The 17,828-nt window shown below is 34.2% G+C and overlaps 1 protein-coding gene and 1 pseudogene across 1 annotated transcript in view; one reads left to right on the forward strand and one right to left on the reverse strand.

Annotated features, from left to right (window-relative positions):
* The window catches only part of LOC143638570 (sodium/hydrogen exchanger 2-like), a 90,763-nt gene extending 89,025 nt beyond the window's left edge, over positions 1 to 1,738 (forward strand). The window contains exons 12-13 of the mRNA XM_077106454.1: positions 1,199 to 1,306; positions 1,418 to 1,738. Coding sequence (XP_076962569.1) covers positions 1,199 to 1,306; positions 1,418 to 1,738 — 429 coding nt within the window. The remainder of the gene's footprint in view (positions 1 to 1,198; positions 1,307 to 1,417) is intronic.
* A 10,137-nt stretch (positions 1,739 to 11,875) lies between these two features.
* Positions 11,876 to 16,848, reverse strand: LOC143638571 (translationally-controlled tumor protein-like; annotated as a pseudogene).
* Between the last annotated feature and the right edge of the window lie 980 nt (positions 16,849 to 17,828).

A 17,828-nucleotide genomic window follows, 5' to 3' on the forward strand; every position in this document is an offset into this window, starting at 1 on the left:
TCTATGTCTTTTTATTGATGAGTTTAAGCCATATATATGCAGGGTTTTATTGATACATGATTTGTATTTCCAGCCACTTTTGTTTATTTTTGGTATATAACTTGACTTGGTTTCCTCCTTTCATTAGATTTCCCTTATTGCAATGTTTCCCTCTGTTGATTTTCATTTCCTCTTCATGAAATACTCTGCTGAGGATGTTCTGTAGTGCAGGCTTTCTAGATGTAAATTCTTTTTAACTTTTGTTTATCATGGAAGGTTTTTATTTCATCATAAAATCTAAAGCTTAATTTTGCTGGACATATGATTCATGGTTGACATCCCTTTTCTTTCAGAGCTTGGTATATGTTGTTCCATGATCTCCTGGCTTTGAGTGTCTAGCTTGAAAAATCTGCTGAGATACAAATGTGATCTGATTCCTCTCGCTTGCAGCTTTTAAGATTCTATTCTTATTCTGTGCGCTAGGCATTTTCATTATAATGTACCTTGGTGTAGATTTGCTGTAATTTTGTACATTTGGTGTCTTGTAAGCCTCTTGAATTCAGTTTTCCAATTCATTCTTCATGCTGGGGAAAATTTCTGATATTATCTATTAAAGATATTGTGCATTCTTTTGGTTTGAAACTCTGTGCCTTCCTCTATCCCAATAACTCTGAGATTTGGTCTTTTGATGCTGTCCCATAATTCTTGGATATTCTGTTTATGGCTTCTTACTATCTTCACTGTGTTGTCAACTGTATTTTCCAGATTGTATAGTTTGTCTTCATTATCTGACATTCTTTCTTCTAAGTGATCTCATCTGTTGGTTATGCTTTCTATTGATTTTTTTGTTTGATTTATTGTTTCCTTCATTTCAAGGAGTTCTGACTGTTTTTTTTTTTTTTTCAGAGTCTCTCTCGCTTGAAGCAATCTTTTGCTACCTGTATTTGCTCTCTCATCTCATTATTGGAGTGATCAATTTTTTTGCCTCTATTTGCTCATTTATGTTTAATTCACAGACCATATTAATTATAAAACATTTGATTTCTTCTGACATTTCATCAACTTCACTGTCCATGGGTTCTGTTATTGTAATATCCTGGTTTGTTTGGGGCACTTTCCTCCCTTGTTTTTTCATGTTGTCTATGTGTCTTGCTTTCTTGTCTTGCTTTCTATCTCAGTGTAGATCTGAGATATTAGTTTCTACTCTATATTTTTGTAGTACCTGTGTGGATTTTCTATTCTTCACCTTGATATTGGGCTTCCAGACCTTACTGGTGTCCCTCAATATATGCTACTACAACTAAAGGTGGTGGCTGCCATAGCCGAGGTAACTTGAGTTAATACTGGAGGTGCCCCAAGCTGGATGCTATGTGTTACAGAGATGGAGCTGAAAGGGTGGGCCTTATACTGTCTTTGGGATGCCTTCTCTGAGATGCAGCTGCTTCTAGGCCATGCCTCTTGTCAAAAAGGTTGGGGCTACTGCGTGGGGAAGGCTATGGTGATGTCTGCAGTGTCCCAAGATGGAAATGGGTTAGGCTTGGGCTCCCAGGTGTGGGGGAGTGGCAAACTCAGACCTACCCTGGGCCTGGGTCCCGTGTATGTCAGTGTGGGTGAATATGGGCCGGGCCTGAGCTCCTGCAGTGGTCTGCTGGTGGGAAGAGGTGGTCCTGTCTTGGAACCTGAGCTCCAGTGGGCATCTGCGAGTGGCCAGATGGACCCTGGCCTACTGTGGGCCTGGGTCCCAGGCAGGTCTGTGTAGGAAAATCTGGGCCAGGCTTGAGCTCCCATGGTACTCTGCTCCTCAGTGTATGAAGAATTTTTACATCTATGTTCATCAGGGATATTGGTCTGAATTTTTTTTACCTTCATGTGTCTTTGTCTGGTTTTGGTATAAGGGTAATACTATCTTCATAGAATGAATTTGGAAGAGTTCCCTGCTTTTCTATTTCATGAAATAATCTGAGGAGGATGGGTGTTATTCATTCTTTGAAGGTACTGCAGAACTTTACTATGAATTTATCTGGTCTTTTTTTTTAGTTTGCAAACTTTTGATGGTGACTTCTATTTAACCGCTTGAAATTGAACTGTTAAAATTTTCTATGTCCTCCTTTTTCAGTTTAGGTAGGTCATATGTCTCTAGAAATATATCAATGTCTTCAATATTTTATATTTTATTAGACCATAAATTTTCAAAATAGTTGCTAAATATCATCTGTATTTCAGTAGTGTCTGTTGTGATATTTCCTTTTTCATCATGAAATTTAGTAATTTAAATTTTCTCTTCTTGTTTAGCATAGCTAAGGATTTATCAATTTTATTTAGTTTTGCAAAGAACCAACTTTTTGTTTTGTCAATTTTTGAATTGTTTCTTTTTTATCAATTTAATTGATATCAGCTCTGATTTTAATTATTTTGTCTCTTTAACTTGAGTTTCGTGTTGATTTGTTCTTTTCCTAGTGATTTGAGATATAATGTTAGGTTATTTATTTGGTGATTTTCTATTCATTTAATGAATGAGCTCAATGCAATGAACTTTCTTCTTAAAATTGCCTTCATAGTGTCTAGTATTCTCTTTTATTTCTAAATAGTTTTCAAAAATTTCATTCCTGATTTCTTCTGCTATCAATTTGTCTTCAATAGTGGATTATTTAGTCTCCATGTGTTAGAGTTGCTTGCATTTTTGTTTTATCCCTTGATTTCTTATTTTATTCCATGATGATCTGATAGAATTCAAGGTATTATCTCTATATTTTTCTATTTACTAAGACTTGTTTTTTGCCTAAAATATTATCTGTTTTAGAGAAGGATCCATGTGCTGCTGAGAAGAAAGTATATTTTCTCATTGATGGATGAAATACTCTCTATATGTCTTTTAAGTCTAAATTATTGATTGTATCATTTAATTCTATACTTTCTTTGTTTAGTTTTTATTTGGAGAGTTTATTCACTGATGAGAGAGGTGTGCTATTGTGTTGTAATCTATCTGATTCTTGGATTGAGAAGATTTTTTTTTAGTATATGTAGATGCTCTGTTGTTTGGGGCATGAATATTTATGATTGCTACATATTGTTGATATATAATTCCCTTAAGCAGTATGAAATGTCCTTCCTTGTCCCTCTGATTAACTTTGGCTTGAAGTCCACTTTATCTGATATGAGGATAGAAACCCCTCCTGGTTTCTGAGAGCCATGTAAGTGATATGATTTTTCCTATCCTTTTACCTTCAGTCTGTTGATTTATTTGCCTATGAAGGGAGTCTCTTGGAGAAAGCATATTTGGGGGTCTTATTTTTTTGTGGTGCTGAGGTTTGAACCCAGGGCTTTGTGTATGCAAGGCAAACATTCTACCAACTGAGCTATATCCCCAGCCTTGAAGTCTTGTTTTTTAATCAAATATGCCAGTGTATGTTTTTTTGATTCATGAGTTTAAGCCATTTACATTCAAATTATTATTGAAAAATAATTAGTTTCTCCCTTGATTGACTATTTCTTTAGTGTAGTTCTTCTCTTGTTGGTTTTCATTTTTATTTTTTATTTCCTCTTCATGAAATATTTTGCTGAAAATATTCTGTAGTGCAGGTTTTCTAGTTGTAAATTCTTTTAACTTTTATTTATCATGGAAGATTTTTATTTCATCATTAATTTTAAAAGCTTAATTTTTCTGGGTATAGTATTTTTTCTTGGTATCCATTTTCTTTCAGAGATTTTTATGTGTTTTTCTAGTACCTCCTAGCTGTGGGTATCTGGGTTGAGAAATTCAGCTGAGATTTGTATCTGTTTCCCTCTGAAAGTAATCTGACCATTCTTTTTTTCTGGCAGCCTTTAAAATTCTATCCTTATTCTGTATGTTAAGCATTTTTATAATAATGTGTCTGTGTGGGTCTGTTGTTATTTTTTATTTATATTTGGGGTTCTCTAACCATTCTATATTTGATTTTCTATCTCAATTTTTAGGTTTGGGAAATTTTATGGTATTATTTTATTGAAAAGTTTATGTATTCCTTTGGTTTGTATCTCCGTGCCTTCATATACCCTGATATGTCTTAAATTTGGTATTTTCATTTTATCCCATATTTCTGGGATGTTCTGTTTGTGGTCTCTTAACATCTTTTCTCCATGGTCAACCTTATTTTCAGGATTATATATTTTGTATTCATTGCCTGAACCTCAATCTGTTGGTCAAGCTTTCCCTGGAATTTTTAATTTAATTTATTGATTCCTTCATTTCAAGATTTCTGCTTGATTTATTTTCAGAATCTCTATCTCTTTATTGAAGTGATCTTTCACCTCCTGTATTTTCTCTCCGATTTCACTACATAAGCCATTCTTTATGTCACAAATCAAGTTGCCTATGTACATTCTAAACTCTTTAATATTTTTCCATTGTGGTACCAGTGGATTCTATTTTTGGAGCATCTTGATTTGTTTGGGGCACTGTTTTTCCCTTGTTTTTTTTTCATGCTGTTTGTGTGTCTGTCCATCTAGCAATATGTACCTGAGGCAACACAGTTTCTATCTTGTGGACGTATTGTGTCCCTGATGGTTTCTATTACCTCTCTGTAAAAGGGGAGTCAAATAATAACAGCAGTCAATTCAAATAATATACAGCCTTAAATCAAGTAGCTCCTGCTATTTTTGTCACAATTAACAAAAATGGTATGTACAGTTATTGCCTATCATAAACACAGTAAGTTTGCTAATGGGTTTACAATTGAGAATGTAGGACAAGGAGAGAACAGAAGTTGTGAAGGATGTGATGATTATAAATAAAGAAAAGAGAAGATAGAAGTAAAAAAATGAAGAAAGAGTGGAAAAGGGAGCAATAGAAGTTGATTCTTAGCAGGAGAAAAGAGAGAGAATCAAGGTAACCATGTGAGACAAAATTATATATAAAGTAAAAATTTAAAAAAATTAAAAATAGAAAAAAAGAAAAGGAAAAAAATTAAAAATAAAAGAGCACAAACAAAACTGAAATATACTAATCAGACATCTTTGTCCTCAATAAGCTGATTCATGAAAAAATAATTGCTTTCAATAATGGTAGAAATGTGAGGGGGAATAAAAGTAAAAACAAAAAACTCAATGAAAAGTTAGGAAAATTGCTTTTGTTGGAGATTAAAGATTTTAGCTTCCCTTTTCCTCTGCAACAAGGAGTATGATGTTTGCTCCACCCTCTGGGTGGGGTTACTAGGGTGAGAGGGTTAATCCTGGAGGTGGAACTCCTGGAAGTGAAGTTTAGGCTTAGTTATTCTTCACACTCTTCATTGAATGCCAGTTGGTGTGGAGATCTTAAATCAGCAAACCTCTGGGGCTGACCAATTGCACATCCATGCTAGAAGGCAGTACCCCAGGGATCTCCTTTGGATTCCACTCCTGCGGTACAATAGCCAATTCTTATTTCTCTAAGTCGCCTGCAGAACCCATGATCCTGGGTCACAGGTTTAGTCTCCAAATGCAATCTCTCCTGTCCCTGCCCTTTTGAATTTCAAGTCAGGTGCTTCTCTCTCAGCTGGTCCTGCAAGCAGCTGGTTTGGAGGGGGAAGGGGAAGTCTGATGGGTTTCCAGGACCAGATGTCCTCTGTGTAAACCTCTCTCCATTCTTGCTTTACTCCTTGACACTTTGGCCTGCTCTTTGTCATGCAGAATTGGTTTGCAAGGCTTGTTTTCCAGGGCAGAGTTAGATCTGCCAGAAATTGGCTCCCTGAGTTGGCTTGGGGTCTGTGCTGAGGCTGCAAAATGGTTCCTTCCTTTGTCCTCTGAATGCCAGTGGGAGAGATGTAGTTTCTTTCCTGTACAAGGATATTGTGCAGTGGTCCAGGCAGAGTTTAATCACTAAACTCTCCATACCCAGACATGCCTCAGTACTCCCCCAAACATGGGTTCCTTTGATCCCCTTATCACTTTATTGCTTTTGCAGAGGGATTGTTCTGGCTTGTGCCTCTGGCTGTTGCCACAGGGAATTCCTTCCCTATTATGTGTGATCTCCTGAGTTCCTGATCTGTTTTGAGTGTCCATGCTAAATTCCAGCAAAGTCCCCTTGAATTTTGTTCCATTTACCCACCTTGCTGAGAAGCTGCTTGTCTGCTTTTCTTGGGTGCACACCATAGAGCATCCAGGGAAGTGATCTCTCTGTGCTGACATCTTCTGCAGGCCCCTAATATTTTATTTAGAGGAAGGGTCTTGCTGAGCTGCTTATTGCCTTGATAAATTGTTGAGATTCACTTTCAACCTGCGATCCTCCTGCCTCAACCTCCAGATATGCTGGGATTAAAGGTGTGTACACCATGCCCAGCTACCATATTGATTTTGGATGGACATAAGAGAGGATGATAGGTTGAGCAGGAGCCTGAAAGGTTCTCAAGAAATGTCAGTGGCAAAACCTGGAGGTGAAGTTCAAGATTTAGGTTTCTTAAGTCAAAGTCAAGATATTAGTCTCAACCTAGTAGAGGATGGAAACCAGGAGAAATGTCAGGCAGTATTTCATTGGCCTTAATGTACAGTCCATGTGGGCTACATATTAAATTCCATAAGATAGGTTATTATGATTGTCTTTCTTTTTTTTAAAGAGAGAGTGAGAGAGAGAGAGAGAGAGAGAGAGAGAGAGAGAGAGAGAGAGAGAGGAGAGAGAGAGAATTTTTAATATTTATTTTTTAGTTTTCGGCGGACACAACATCTTTGTTTGTATGTGGTGCTGAGGATCGAACCCGGGCCGCACGCATGCCAGGCGAGTGCGCTACCGCTTGAGCCACATCTCCAGCCCTATGATTGTTTTTTTTACTACTCTATCTCCAGCATCTGGCAATACTGCCTAACACATAGTAACGGTGATGATATTGTGATAAGTGACATTTATTTTTTCAGTCAATATTCTGAGCATTTTATATTATGTAACCCTTACAATTCAGTTTGACATAACTATTATTATGCCCATTTCACAGATGAAAAAACTGGGGCTAAGGAAGTGAGGTCATTATCCAAAGACTCAGGATTCAAATAATATTCAATATAGATGCTCAATAAATCTATGATGAAAAACATTTATATGAGTGAATGAAGTGATTTAGCAGGTCATACTCTATACCATCATGGCATTGAATCATTGGTTCTCAGGCATGTTGAACAGGGCTTGGTTTTTACATTACCTGATATATTAGAATATATCATGATACAGATTTGTGTAGAGTAACTGCCACTCTGGGGACAAAGATAAACTTCCTTTTAGCTATAAATCTGAATGTTATGGTCCAGGGGGTTATTCTTACATCATTACCATTTTATTTGGATCAAGCCATTTTAGAGCAGTAATAATGGTGTTGCTAAGTTAGCATATCTAATAACATAGCCTGTATTATAGATACGACTACCACAGTTGGTGACTTGCTCATACTGACCTCAGACATTCATTAGCCAGTGTAAATGTTGAACACCAAACTTCAATAGAATATAGTTTCAAGTTGGGCCGTAAACAGTACTGAATGCATTATGTTACTGTATAAAACAATTGTTAGATGATGGGTCTGGGCATGGAAGTTATGAAGAATTATGCATATTTTGAACGAACTTATAAATCAGCAAATTAGGCAGCTGTCTTGAGCCAAAGTCAAGCTTACATATTTGGAAATATTAAATATGTATCTAATTCTGTAGTACTCAATATCCCAAGGAAACTACTCCTGTAAAACTATTAATAAAGATGATGTTTAGGTGCTAGCTCAGTTGAGTTTGAACATAAAGTTAAGGGTAAACTGCAGCCTGAAGTCCAAATCAGAACAAAATAACAGAACCTAGAAGTGAGATTAAAGGTTCAGGACAGGTTTGATAGATAGTTTTTGTGTTTATGGAACAATATTCTATTATAGACTAAAATATAGGACATATATAAGCAACAAATAACCAGTCAATATAGGACATATATAAGCAACAAATAAATCAGTGCTCCCCTTGTGCACTTGTTGCATCATTAAATTTTTAATCAAGATTTAAATAAGTGCCAGTACACCATTGTAGTTAAGCATATATAATCTAGGTTTAGACTGAGTTTAAGTCCATGTTCTCTCAGGTTTTATATTTTTGATTTTGAATAATGTCTTTCTTAATTTTAATCTAGTTTATTTATCTGAAAAATAGGAATAATAATTTTTCTTGCAATAATTGTTTTATGATTAAATATGATAATATATGTAACACAATTAATTTCTGATATATAATTAGCACTCAGTGCATTTTTGCTATTATTATTACTGTACATACAGCATTGCTCTGAAAATTAAACTTTTATTAATTTTTAGGACTCTATTTCTGAAAGTTCATTCACCTTATGGAATCTTTTAGTCATACTTTATACACTTCTGTGAGATATTAGATAGTTTTATTTATCAATTTACTATGAGTTGGGTTGATAGTTATGAGTCTTAAATCCAAATCCCTAAAAGAAATATGTTGTTAAATGACAGACCTAGAAATGTCAGAAGCATTGTTTCTTAATTTACATTATAAAAATTATATGATGGTAGGATGAGGTATAGGTCAGTGGATGAGCACTTGCCTAGTATCTGTGAAGCCCTAGAGTCAATCCTCAATCCTGCAAAAAAGTAAAAGAATTATGATTGTCATGAGAATCTTGTGGTATGAAGTTGAAGAGCAAGATTGTTTGTCTCTCTATTGTTTGTCCATATTATTATTGGATCTTTACCTTTTGAAAAGAAAGAATAATGTTTTTCTATATAATTTTCTATACTTCCATCCTTGCCACCTACATTCACATCATTTTTCTTCTATGCCCAAATTTACTGTTTGTAGAATAGGCTAGCCTAAGAGAAAATTTAACATAGAAATAGTTACAATACCTTTGTACTTGACTTAATTTGTACCTCTTCGTACTCTTTTTTTCCTCAGACCCATTAGATTCACTAGACAAAGGTAGCTTGCCAGGGTGTATTTTTTTCATTGATGCATTAGAATGATACATGAAAATGGAATTCATTATGATATATTTATACCGACACATAACATTAATTAGATTAGTCTCATTCCCCAGCACCTCCACTTAACCTCTCCTCCTCCTGCCCCCTGAACACATTTCTCTATTCTACTGTCCTACTTTCTATTGTTATTTTAATTAATGCATAATAAATATGTATAAAAGTGGTTTCATTGTGGTATGTTTGTACATGTACATAACATATTTTGGTGGATTTTATTCTCCGTTACTTCTCAATGCCAAACCCTCCTCCCTCCATCACAATCCCTTAACTTTCTCTGTTCTTCTTCTAATTTTATAAGATACTTTATTATTCATTATTTTTCTCTTTAGCTTCCACATATGAGAGAAAACATTTGACCCTTGACTTTCTGTGTCTGGTTTATTTCACTTAGTATCCAGTTCTATCAATTTACCAGCAAGTGACATAGTTGTTTTCTTTATGGCTGAGTAAAATTTTATCGTGTATGTATACCACATTTTCTTTATACAGTCAACTGTTGACAGGCATCTAGGCTTTCCATAAGGTGGTTAGTGTGAATTTCAGTGCTATATACATTGTTATGCATGTATCACTATAGTATGCTGATTTCCATTCTTTGAGTAAATAATAAGGAATGGAATAGCTGGGTCATGTGCTGTTTCCATTCCTAGTCTTTGGAGGAATCTCCATACTCATTTCAAATGTGGTTTTTCAAATTTGAAATCCCACTAATGTATATGTGTACATTTTTCGCACATACACACAAGTATTATTGTTTGTATTCTTTTTTTAAACACCTTCATTTATTTATCTTTATGTGGTGCTGAGGTTCGAACCCAGGACCTCACACATGCTAGGGGAGCATTGTACCACTGAGCAACAACCCCAGCCCTGTTATTTTATTTTTGATAATTACTCTTCTGACTGGAGTGAGATGAAATCTTAATGTAGTTTTGACTTGCATCTTTTTAGTTGCTAGAGATATTCAACATTTTTTAATATATTGAACATTTGTATTTATTCTTTTGAGAAATAATCTATGTAGTTCAAATTCCCATTTACTTAATCAGTTATATATTTTTCTGATACTAAGGTTTTTTTTTCATTTTCATTTGAAGCAATAAATTATTCATAATTGTGGAATTCATTATGCCATATTTGTACATGTAAATAAAGGTTGTTTATTTATATACACATATATGCATATGTGTTCATATATATAATTAAATATACATACGATTCATTGTGTTGTATTCATACATTCACATAGCAAAATTTGGTAGATTTTTTCCTCCAGTATTTTCTCATGCTCTCTCCACCTCCTTCTCTTTCAATCCCCATCCTCTACTCTATTGGTCTTCTTTTTATTCTTGTGAGACATTCTTTAATTTTATTTTTCCCCTATTTCCTTTCTCTAGTTTCCAGATGCAAGAGAAAACATTTGATCTTTGACTTTCTGAGTCTGGCTTATTTCATTTAGCTTGATGTTATACAGTTCCAACCATTTACTGGCCAATGTCAGACTTTTACTCTTTGTGGTTTATTAAAACTCCATTGTTTTATGTACCATGTTTACTGTATCCATTTGTTTGTTGTTGGGTACTTATACACTGTACCTATATCTTGGCTTGTGTGATTTGTGTTGCCATAAATATTGGTATGCATGTATCACTATAGTTTGCTGTTTTTAATTCTTTTAGATTAATACCAAAGAGTAGGATACCTGGGCCCTATTGTGTTTCCATTCCTAGTTTTTTTTTTTTTTTTTTTTAAGGGTGGGTACCAGGGTTTGGACTTAGGGACACTCAACTACAGAGCCACATCCCCAGCCTTACTTTGTATTTTATTTAGAGACAAGGTCTCACTGAGTTGCTTAGTGCCTCACTTTTGCTGAGGATGGATATGAAATCTTGATCCACCTGGTTCAGCTTCCCGAGGCAATGGGATTACAGGTGTATGTGAGTACACCCAGCTCCATTCCTAGTTTTTTTGAGGAAGCACCATAATACTTTCCACAGTGGTTTTACTAATTTGCAGTTTTACTAATATTATGTAACTATATGTTTTCCCCACATACTCACCAACAACTATTATAAATTGTATTCTTAATAATTGCTATTTTACCTAGAGTGAGAGGAAATCTCAGTGTAGTTTTTCTTGCATTTCCATGATTACTAAAGATGTGGAACATTTTATTTTATGTATTCATTGGCCATTGAGATTACTTCCTTTTAGAAATATTTACTTAGATCATTTCCCCATTTATTATTATTATTATTATTAAAAAATCTTAATTTTTACTCTTTATGTATTCTGCATATGAATCCTTTTTTTTTTGAGGACTAGCTGGCAAAGGTTTTCTTCCATTCTGTAAGTACTCTCATGCTCTTCTTTACTTTGCTCTGTACAACTTTTTAAATTTGATGTTATCCCATTCATTGATTCTTAATTTTATTTCTTGAGCTTTATTATGCTTATTTCTTATTCTTATTATTTTATTTCTTAAGTCTTATTAAAGAAGTCAGTGCCTGCAACAAATACAAGAGTGTTGACCCTATGCTTTTTTGTAACAGTTGCAAAAAGTTTCTGGTTTAATTCCTATGAGTTGATGCAATTTGAGTTGAGAGAAAAAGGATGTAGTTGTATTCTTCTACATATGAGCATCCAGTTTTCCTAACATCCTTTATTTTAAGTTTAAATGTATTTTACTTTTAGACCACCTACATGACATGTATTCTTAAACAACAACAACAACACCACCACCACCAACAACAACAAAAACCAATGCCTCCATTCCAAATAAAGCACAGTTAAAAATAAATGTGCTGAAGATGACATCAGTTCCATTTGTCTTAAGTCCTGGTGTTATGTGAATGACAAGCAACAGCTAGTTATGATGACAGATGATAGAGCCAAAGTAACTGCCTAATTTGTTAGCATTTTCCAACTTCTAGACCATCTTTAAAGAAAATCACATGTGGGGTCACATCATCCTCAAGGTAGTCCAGGAAAGTGACCAGACCATCTGGATTCATGTTTTCACCAACAAAGAACTGATAGTTTTTGAAATTAGCAAGGATGGGCTTGATTTGTTCTGCAGGCCCTGTCATAAAAGGTTTTACTCTGGTCTCTGTTCTTCAAATTTGCCTTTGATTGATTTCATGTAATTTTTGATGTACTTCTTGCATGATTATTTGTGAAGCTAGTTTCTGGCAAGTGATGGTTATGAAAATACCAACACCAGTGGATTACTGTGCTTTTGGTACCTTCACTCTCGAGTCCTTCAGTGCATCATTTCCAACAATGAGTGAGTCATCAATGTTACCCTCTGTCCTATGAAAATCTTGCCCTCCACCTCTAGGCACAGCCCATCCACGATCTCCTGGATCTTGTAAATGTCGGAGAACATTTCATCATGGCTTATGAGGTCCAGGTAGATAATAATGATGGCGATTGGAGTGAAATGGTGGTGACCTAGCTTAGTAGGAACCTGGAGCTCAGAGCAAGCATGGTGCACCCTGAACAATCAGTCGGGGCGAGGGGGGAGCAGACAGTAAAAAAGAGCTCTGGCACCATTTTTGTAAAGAGTCATCTTTTCTCCATCATGCATTTTTGGCATCGTTTGTCAGGAACATATGAATGTATCTATGTGGGTTTGTATTTGTGACTTCTATTCTGTTACATTGTTCTTTATTTCTGTTTTATGCCAATGACATGTTTTTATTTTATTTTATTTTATTTTTTTCTGTACCTCTGTGGTATAATTTGAGCTCAGGTATTTTGATGCCTCTAGCATTGCTTTTTATCTGCTTAGAAATTCTTTGGTTATTTTGGGTCCTCCATATGAATTTTAGGACTGTTTTTTATTTTTATTTTTTTAGTTTAATGAAAAATGTCACTAGATTTTGATGGGGATTGCATTGAACCATTTGATTGCTGTTGTTACTATGGCCATATTGATTATATAAATTCTGCCTATCTAGGAACATTGAAGGTCTTTCCATCTTCTAAGGTTTTCTTTAATTTTTTTAATACATTGTTCTGTAATTTTAATTGTATAGATCTTACTCTTCTTCGGTTGGATTTATTCCTAGGAACTTATATTTTGGGGGTTACTGTAAATGGAGTTGCTTTCCTGATTTCTTTTGCAGTGGATTCATTATTAGTTTAATAATGAATGTTTTATTAGATTGGTTTTGAATTCTCCTACTTTGCTGAATCTATCAATTCCAGAAGTCCTTTGGTGGAGTTCTTTGGGACTTCTAAGTATAGGATTATATCATTTGCCAAAAGTGACAGCATGGTGATTTTAGTTAATAGTATTGTATTGTGTATCTGAATTTGGCTAAGAACATCTTAAGTATTCTCACCATATGTGCTCATGCTCTCTCTCTCTCTCTCTCTCTCTTTCTCAGAAAATGTAACTGAAGTGATGCGTAGATTAGCTTTCTTGTGGTAATCATTTCATTTCACTATACATTCATATGTCAAAGCATTACATTGTTCACTAAGTATATAATTTTTTATTGAGTATTTTTATTTTTGTTTAGATTGACTAAGGCATTATCAATCAAGTTTATGTATTTGAAGAACCAATTCTCTCTTTAATTGATTATTCTTATATTTTTAATTTTTTATTTCATTAATTTCAGCTCTTAATTATTTCCTGCCTTTTACTTCTTTTGAAAATGGTTTGTTCTTCTTTATTAGAACCTTGAGATGAAGCACCAGATTGTTTATTTGGGATCTTATTATTTTAATTTTCACACTCATAGCTGCAAACTTATAACTGCCTTCATGGTGTCCCAGATATTCAGATATATTTTCAACCTATCACCATTTTATATTAGCTTAATTTCTCTCTGAATTTCCTCTATGATATGTTTGAATGGTTATTCAAAATCAGATTGTTTAGTGTCCATGGTTTTAGGTAATCATTATGATTTTCTTGCCGTTAACTCGCAATTTCAATTCATTGTGATCTGATAAGTTCAAAAATTTATATCCATGTTTTATAGCTGACACTTGACTTATATTCCAAAATGTGATCTGATTTCTAGATGGTTCTGTTAGCAGCTGAGAAGAAAGTGAAGTTGGCTGTAGTTGGATGAACTATTTTATAGATATCTGTAAGGTCCTTTTCTTTTTTAGCAATTTTTATGTGTAAAGAGTCTTAACTGATTTTTGTCTTGATGACATCTGCTGGTGACAGAGGTGTTGAAATCTCCCAGTATTATTGTAATGGGTTTTGTCTCACTTGTAATGTTGGGTAGTGTTTATTGTACATAAATAGGTGACAGGCATTTGGAGCATAAGTATTTAATATCATTTTATTGCCTTGTTGGATTGTTCCCTTTACCAGTATGACATGACACTCTTTGTCTCTTCTGATTGATTTTGGTTTGAATTTTGGTTTGTTGGATATGAGAGTAGGAACACCTGCTTGCTTTCAGTGTATGTTTTGGTGAATATCTTTTTAAATTCTTTCACATCAAGCATGTGAATATTTGCCTTTAAGATGAATCTCTCACACAAACATACAGTTGTGTCTTGTTTTCTCCTCCCCATCCTCTGTCAAACACCATTGTACTCTCTATTTCTCTGAATTTCACTGTTTAAAATATCTCATATAGGTGGAATCATGTAGAATTTGTTCAAATGTGATTGGTCGATTTCAATCAGTATAATGTCTTCCAGGTTCATATATACTGTAACATGTGTCAGAGTTTTTCCTTTTAAAAAGTTTTATAAGGGCTGGGGATGTGGTAATGTGTTCGCCTGGCATGCGCGGGGAGCTGGATTTGATACTCAGCACCACATAAAAAAAATAAAATAAAGATGTTGTTTCCACTGAAAACTAAAAAAATATATATTAAAAAATTCTCTCTCTCTTTTAAAAAAAGTTTCATAATATTTTATTTAGTCAGGGTTCTGCAGATAGACTGAATCAATGAAATATATCTACTTTGATGTATAGATAAAATGAGGATTTATTAGGGAATTAGGTTCATATGGTGATGGGCACTGATATATCCATGATAGGATTTTTGTAAGCTTCAAACCTTGGGATTTTGTTAGTATGGATCAGTCCAAATTTGAAGATCTCAGAAACAGGAAATCTGATGGTATAATAATCCAAGGAAAAAGTATTAGGAACCCATGGATATCCTGGTATCATTCCTCAGCCCAAAGACTAGAAAGTCTATAGTTTGATGTCCAAATGCAGGAGAAGAGTGTTCTTGCTGTAGTGGAGACAGAAAATCACCTTTCCTTTTTTTTTTTGTTCTTTTTGGGTCTCTAGATGACAAACTACACTGAAGAAACATCTTCCCCACTCAGATCAACAAATCACACTTCAATTTTCTCCAGAAACAGTTTCACATTACAACCCAGAAATAATACTTCACCAGTTTTCTGTATATTCCATAATACAGTTGACATCTAAAATTTGCTATCATAATATTCCAGTATGTGTTTGTATATCATGTTTACTTTATCCATTGATGGACATATGGCCATTTCTTGGCTACTGTAAAACTGCTGCAATAAGCAAAGAATTGCAGATATTTTTAAAGATCCTGCTTTCTATCAGTAGAGTAGAGAAAGTGAATTGTGGGAAGGGAGAATGGGAGGGAAAGGAAAGGTACTTGAAAATTAGATGAAATAACATTATGTGCATGTACAAATATTGCCTAACGAATCTCGCTTCTATGTATAATTATAATTTACCAACACAGTGTCCTGATTTCTAGTATTTTGGACATATACTTGGGATTTGGATTACTGTATTATATGGTAGTCTTATTTTGTAACTTTTTTGAACATCTCCATACTGTTTCCATAGAAGCTTCACCATTTTATGTTCCCAAAAGCAGTATACAAGTGTTCCAATTTTTCCACATACTTACAAGCACATGTTATCTTTCATTTTTATAACATACACTCTAACAGGTTAGAAATGATACCTTATTTCAGTTTTGATTTTCATTCCCCTGATGACTAGTGATATTTTGACTTTTTATATACCTCATATCTCTTTTGGAGATATAATAATGTATGTCCTCTGTCATTATAAAATCAGGTTGTTTTTGCTATTGAGTTCTTTGAATTTTTATATCTTCTGGATACCAACACTTTATCATATATTCAGTTTGTATAAATTTTATTCCATTATACATAAGTTGAATTTTCACTCTGTTCATTATTTCCTTTCATGTACAGAAATCTTTGAGTTTTATGTGGTCTTATTTTTTAATTTTTGTTTTTATTTCTTGTGCTTTTGCTGTTATATAAAAGAAATGATTGCCAAGATTAATACTAGAAAGTTTTCCTTTTATGCTTCTGTTTTGAAGCTTTATAGTTTTAGCTCTAGTTTTAGATATGTGGTTCATTTTGTGTTGATTTTTGTGTTTAGTGTAAGATAAGAGTCAGTTTCATTTTTTTTTTTTTTGTGTGTGTGTATGTATCCTATTTCTTTCTTTCTTTTTCCAGCGTGGAGGACTGATCTCAGAGCCTTGAATGTGCTAGGCAAGCATTCTGCCACTTAGTTAAATCCCCAATCTCTGTATATATCTTTACTTAATACTATTTGTTAAAGAAATTATATTTCCCCCATTGTTTATTCTTGGAACCCTTTCAAAGATTAGTTGATTATACATACTTGGGTTAATTTTGGGGTTCTCTGGACACAAGTAGCTCAAAGAGCCGTGTCACAGCTGTGGGTTATAGTTCATTGGGATGATTTCTGCAATCCCAGGCAAAAGTACATAAAGTAGGATCCAGAACTCCTAATCCAATGAGCCTAGATTTGTAGGAATAGTGACACAAAGTACTGTACTGGGTCATTTGGCATAACGATAAGTGGGGCTACTCCTGTTGCTATTCCTTGTTTTCCAGAACCATTCATTATTCCTATTAGTGACAATGTAACATATAGGGGTTCCTAGTTCCAGTTTACATATATTGAGCACTTTCAACTCCTAGGATCATGTTGGAGATTAATTCCTACATGTACTACCCAGTTTTGAGCTCAGAGAGCAGCAGGTCATTGTTTAGTTTTACTGATTAGTATGCATTTCTCTTTTATTTATGATTCACAGAAAATATTTCCCTTCGTTACCTGAATATATTTTTGTTTTTACAATTTTACCTAACATTCCTGTATATGTGGTTCAAAATAGTGCCTCAAAGGATGAACTTATAATAGCATCTGGATTAGAAGTTATACCCTCTGTTTTCTTTCCAATTACTATTTCACTTCACTACTCCCTTTTGGGTATCTCTACCTATTCCTATTCTCTGGGATCATCTCGAGATATCTGAGGTATCTGGCTGTCTACCTCTCAAATTTGACTCATAATATTTGCATCATTCTGTTGGCCCTTATTTCAGGAATTAAAATTTATCATTCTGCCTCCAAAAGATATACCTGGCTCCTGACATGTAACAATAGTTCGGCATCTAACCCAAATCCTCAAAGTTAAATAACATATTATCATTTTCTACCTGACCTTCCCAAAAGTTGGTAAAGATCTTTTCTGCAGCAACTGCCCCTTGTGCAAATCTATCTTTTCATACCAATCATAGCATATTGGAATGTCTGCCTGTGTTGCCTTTTTTTTCTTACTACCTATGAAGTTTTAAGGCAAGGAAAAGATATTTAAAGATATCTGTAATAACTAAGTTTCTTTACTTTTTTTTTACAGTTGTTTTATTTTAGATATTTTTATAAACAAAACAAAAAATAAAGCACATAATACAGATAACCTATTCTTATTATCACCACAAGATGGAGCCACTAGAATTCAGATAGAACAGAAGGACAAATAATAATTTGAAGTCAAGGCTGTGAGAATTTATACAATTTTCAATTTTATTAAATTTACC

This window comes from Callospermophilus lateralis, chromosome X (assembly GCF_048772815.1).
Source record: "Callospermophilus lateralis isolate mCalLat2 chromosome X, mCalLat2.hap1, whole genome shotgun sequence".
Lineage (NCBI taxonomy): Eukaryota > Metazoa > Chordata > Mammalia > Rodentia > Sciuridae > Callospermophilus > Callospermophilus lateralis.